Here is a 5,593-nt window from a genome sequence, read left to right as displayed (position 1 = left end):
CTTGCCATATTTCTGTGATTTTTCAAGCATTTTTTTTTATATACGCAGGTATTTTTTTTACTTCTGATGCCAAGCTAACGAAATCTCATTGTTTTTCCCTCCGCTGGTCCCTCGCTCCTGTCTCCATTTGCTTCGCTGTCTGCTGTTTGTTACAACTTTTCAATTGTTTGGCTTCTGTCATTACCTTTGACATGGCAATGGCAACAACAACTTGTGGTTGTTGTTTTTGCCTTTTGACTGTCGCCGCCTTTTGTCTTTCGCGCCTTTTGTCCGCGCTTTCCCCATTTTCCGCCCACCTCCGCCCACTTTGCATTCGCACTTTGATCTGCTGCACTTTCTGTATTAATTGTAATGATGAAGTGCAACCCACGTCGGTCCTTGAAATCGAACGGAAGTGGGTGGCAAAGTGGGTAGCTCCTGAGGACTTGGCTTTCATTGACATTTTTAAGCCCGAAGAGTTTTTAAACAAATTTATATATATAAAAATAAAATGCTTATATGCAGTTGAGTTTATATTGTTGTAAACAATCTAGGCAATTAGGCGATAGAGTCCAGGAAAATATATATTTTAGTATTAGAACTTGGACCACAAAAAGAAATTGATTATATCGGGCTTACATAGATTTTATTCAACAAAATCAAACGTAACATTTACAAAAGAGTAACCTTTAAATTTGTGTGTTGTGGAATCAACATTTTTATTTCATCAACGTTTTGGTAACTTATTATTATAACTTTGGACGATTTGTGAAGAACGCCATATACACTTTTGCCGAAGACATTAAAATATTATTCTAAAGTCTTTGCTTTTGCATACACTTATATTTACGGAAAGTTCTTTGAATTTCCCTCTCAAACTTGCTAAGAAGCCATTGACACACATGCCGACTTCCCCCATGAAAAAAACAAGCTGCAGCTGCAGCGTCATACCAAAAAACAAGTTGGAGTCTTACTTTCAATTTATGTTGGCTGAGTGCACTCTGGAATGCATCTTCACCTTGACCCAGATTTGCTCATTCAACCCTTTGCGTAACATAAACAAAAGATGTAAGCAAATTGGCACCGATTCTGGGTCCCCTGGATTTTTCATTCGTGTTTTTCTCGTTCAGCATATGCAATTCCAAGCGAAACGTGCTCAATTATGCAACATATGCAGTTTTTGCACAAAGGGCGACCTTGAGAGAGGGGGATTAAAGTCTTTGCGCTTAAAGCTACCCAGCCAGAGTTGCTACTTCTATTTACACTTAATAAAGCACACTAATGATGACCACAAATCCAGCCCGAAGAACAACCAAATTGCAATGAATCTGCACTTGAGCACGTTCCTAAATAAAAACCAACGGAGCTGGCAGTAAAAATAAGTGAACCACCATTGCCCCCTTGCATTAGGGCTAAGGCAACTCTAATATATTTTTAATAATCTTGTTTTATATATTTTCGAGTTCCCTTTGAGTTCTGCAAACATTACTTACCCTCGGGACAGCAGCGGAAAAATAAGGAAAAGCAATTGATTTGCTTAGTAAGTTTGTGTACATTCAATTAAGTTAAAAATGCCTCAAAAGGCACTCAAATTGCCAGATACCTAAGTATATGCTTGATGATATGGTTGTTTGCAGAAGGAGAATATTTTTAAAAGGAGGGGTTTTGTTAAAATAGAAACGACAATTTGATACTTAATAATTTCCTAAGGAGCGCACAAAAGAATTTTTGTTGAATTTATAAACTTCTTTTATATTATGCTATATATTAATTGAAATCTATTTCTGCTTTGAAGAGTACTGTTAGTAACAGAAATTTTTCATTTTAATATCAGTCATAATCATTTTGTATTATTTATTCTATTGGTATATGATATTTGTTGCAGAATTAAAGAAATATTATTTTTCGATCTTCAAATGCACCTCCACATACCCTATAAAACGCACAAGTAAATCTGTTGCGTATGCTGAAAAAATCTAAAACTGTTTGTTTACGGGTCACTTTACCATTCTAACTCCGCCCCATAAAAATCCCAGCTGGACTCACGCAAAACACACATGCACTTGAGCCTTTCACCGCTTTCTCCCGGAGAAAGGGTTGCTGAAGGATGAAGGATACGATATCATGTGTGGACGCTCGAGCAAACAAAAGTGCAAATTCCCGGGGGGACATTTGATTGAATTCAGACAGTTAACCGTCCTCATAATGCGCATTTTCAAAAAAAATAGAAAAGGAAATCCTTTGGCTTCTGCTTATCTGCCTGGAAGAAAAATATCAAAAAATTTTAAAATCGTCTTCAGGGGCTGGGGAACAGTTTATTTGGCAAATGGTATTTGTTCTTTGCCAGTTTTTGCCCTGATTGATATTATTATGGATCCGTCCGTTCATTGATTGATGGTTTCGGTGGACGGCGCTTATAAGAATCTTCTATTTGGATTTTGGAAAATTAAAAAGCGGCTTAGCATCAGCATCCTTTTTCAGTATTATTTGCCATACAAAGCGTATTAAAAATTGAAAGTTGAAAGATTGCCCAAAGGCAGATTTTGAATTCATTGGGTGGCGCCACGCGACATTTTTTCGCATCGATTGAATAAAAAAAAACGGAATGGGAGCATTTTAGGAATTATTCAGTGTCCTTTGTGTGAAAAAAGCCTTTGATCTCTACCGTAACCATTTCAAAATGTTTGGTTGAGGGGTAAAGGTGACACTCTTTTTGAGGTGGCAAAGTATTATCAACGATGATTAAGACCAGTACGACTACGAGTATCAATCAAAGTTCTGAGTGAATTAGCCAGTACTTTCTTTATCTTGTTAGCCTCCAATAGTTATGGAAATGATATATGGAATTTAATGTAGACGATTTTTTTCAGCCTTGATAAAATGTAGTATTCTTTGGGCTTGTTTTGTTAAACTCAAGAACCAAGATAAAAACTTCTGAAAATTAAATTATTAGAAATATTGCACCCATCACTGATTAAAAATGCGACCATTTCAATTTAGTAATATTTTTATTTCATTTGTATGCATACCATTTGCTTTACTTAGTTTAAATTACATTTAATTGCTTAAAAGAATGTGTAGTTTGGAGTATTTATTTGTGTAAATATTTCTACCTTTGAACTTGTACTATGTTTATGCTCGTTACGCGAAGAGCGTCTTATCTTCGATTTTTTCCGCATAGATTCTTAGCCACATATTGCTTATTGGAATAGATTTATAAACTAGATTGACACGTACACAGCTTATATATCGACGGCAAAGTAAATATAAAAATATGTTTTAATTTTAAAAAATATATTTCCATAAATATTCGCTAAGTTTAAGAAGCACTCTAACTAGGAAGTTGAATCTTTTAAATTTTCCCCATAAATAGACACCAAGAGAGTTGTTTGTAAAAAAGTTGTAACTATTTGTAGTTATAGAATATAGAATAGTTTGGCTTATCAACTAAGTTGGTTTGAAAACTAGCTGCTGCTTAAAAAATTTTGTTTTTATCTTTTCAGACCATTTTCCAATATTTGTTCGGATTTTTCTTTCATTTTTTTGCACTGGGCCGACCTCCTACGAGAAACCTAACTTATTCCGTTAAACAAGTAGAACTAACTTAAATAAGTTTACTAAACAAATACTTGGACTGTAAATTTTTTTAGCAAAATTATTTATCACATTTGCGCTTATCCAAAGTTTTAAATTTGGTTGTATCCCGACGGATAAGAAACTATGTGCTTAATTTCCAGCAAAGAAAATACATGTATCAAAAGTTAATCTTTTTTTTTGGGTTTTCCTTGGGAAATTGATTCACATTTCTCTGTCACTGTCTCGCTCATTCTCTCTCGAAATTTTCGGGCTGCGCTAGTTCTCACCAACGTAAAGTAATCACAAGTTGCGCTTTTAGGAGCCTTAGTTGGTGCTTAATTTGTTCTTCGGAATTTTTACTGCGCCTGCGGTTGTATTTGAACGGTGGCCTTTAGTTTGCTGGATTTTCCGGATGACTTGTGCTGTAGGTAAAATTGCTTCAGCACCTTGCACATGGTGATGGCCAGGATTTTCCAGGCCAACAGTTGCTCCTCGGCACTCGGAGACGCAACTGGCTCACTTGTTGCTCCTGCTGGCGGGATTTCCTCTGCTGAGGGTCCTGACGGAGGACCTTCGAAGTCCACTTGATCATGTCCTGGATCTATGGAGTAAGCCATGGGGCTATCCACTTGATCGCCAATGGGTTCCGAGTTCGAGACGTGGTCTTCTTCGAAGAATGGAATCGCCATAGTTGAGTCCCTCAAAATGTTACGTAAAAATGGCACTTGATAAGTTTGTTTGTTGTGTGGCCGTTGATTTCCTGCTTTTCCAGATCTGAACTCTTGACGAGTTGTCGTTCGACTGAGGAGCTCAGCACGCAGGGCGCCCGTATTTATACCCGGGAAACGGCGGGAGAATTAGCAACCCTCTTTGCCCGCTTTCTCTTTTCCATCTTCCCTCCCTTTTTCCCACCTCTCTCTCTCTCTCTCTCGCTCTCTCTCTCTCTCTATCGAGTTGACTATGAATACCATCATCACGTGCAGTAAACGTTTCCTCAAATGAAATGCAGAGAGAGTCACACTTGTGGCATGTTACATACGTTTTAACGTTACGTTTCTTGCCCTTACGTTACGTTTGAAGTTCGAATTTTCAGGGGGTGGTTCCAAGTGCTGTGGCCTTTCCTACGTTTTTCGAACTAGGACAGGAAAGTTTTCGAACACGAAACAATACAAATTTGAGGGGAAATACTTTATTTTAATAAAGTGAAACTGGATAAGCTATAATTTGTTATTTTTAGCAAAAACCATTATGTTATAACAGAAAGAGAGCAGAGTACTATATTAAAATTACTTGTTTTTATAGCCAGCATATGCTTATTTTAATTTCTAAATTTTCGAACAGCAAAGGGGAAGTCGTCGGATTGCTTATACCAAAATTCGATGTGAGATTTTGCTTTGACTTTTCTTTACTTTTCTTGCCTTGGCTTAGGCGTGACCTTGACCAATTTCCGGTTGCTTTTTTCTGTTTTTTTCTTGTTTGTTTGCCTTGAGTTACTATGCACCTTTAATTGTCTCAATTTCTGAATACAATTGTTACAATTGAGAGCAATGCTGTATAAGACTTTAAATTCTTTATATGCCTTTTTTTATAAATCTTAAGATAATCAATTTCTTGTCCTACAACTCCGTATGACCCCAAGAACAATCGGTAAGCATTTTGTGAACCACATGCCAGGAATATTTTATAGTGAAAAGGAGTGTCTGTTGAGTGCCCCGCCAAACCAATTCCACAAATCAACATAATCAACTTCTCGCCGTAAGTCCAAAATATAATGCACTCGCCGTCGAAAAACTTATTTTGTTACCCACAGAGTAAAATGGGTTTGAAGCAGCGCAGAATAAGAGAGAAAGCTGAATAAGTGCCGTAAAAAATGTAAAAACTTTTTTATAGTTGCCGCATAAAAAATGTAAAATAAAAACCCAGCAGAAGAAATTGAAGGCAAATCTACGAAAGAATGCACAACAAAAGAAAATCACCTTCGTGGACGTTCAGGTGAGAGGGCGGGGTCCGAAAATGATATCCACGCGATGATAACCCC

At 37.0% G+C, this 5,593-nt stretch overlaps 1 protein-coding gene across 1 annotated transcript; it reads right to left on the bottom strand.

Annotated features, from left to right (window-relative positions):
- Window positions 1–3,033: 3,033 nt before the first annotated feature.
- Window positions 3,034–4,344, bottom strand: LOC120448591. The gene has a single exon (XM_039630674.2). The coding sequence runs from the start codon at window positions 4,242–4,244 to the stop codon at window positions 3,912–3,914; it is 333 nt and encodes a 110-aa protein (XP_039486608.1). The 5' UTR covers window positions 4,245–4,344; the 3' UTR covers window positions 3,034–3,911.
- Between the last annotated feature and the right edge of the window lie 1,249 nt (window positions 4,345–5,593).

The sequence above is a fragment of the Drosophila santomea genome, chromosome 3L (genome assembly GCF_016746245.2).
Source record: "Drosophila santomea strain STO CAGO 1482 chromosome 3L, Prin_Dsan_1.1, whole genome shotgun sequence".
Lineage (NCBI taxonomy): Eukaryota > Metazoa > Arthropoda > Insecta > Diptera > Drosophilidae > Drosophila > Drosophila santomea.
Note: the sequence above shows the minus strand (reverse complement) of the source record. Positions and strands in the feature narration are given on the sequence as shown.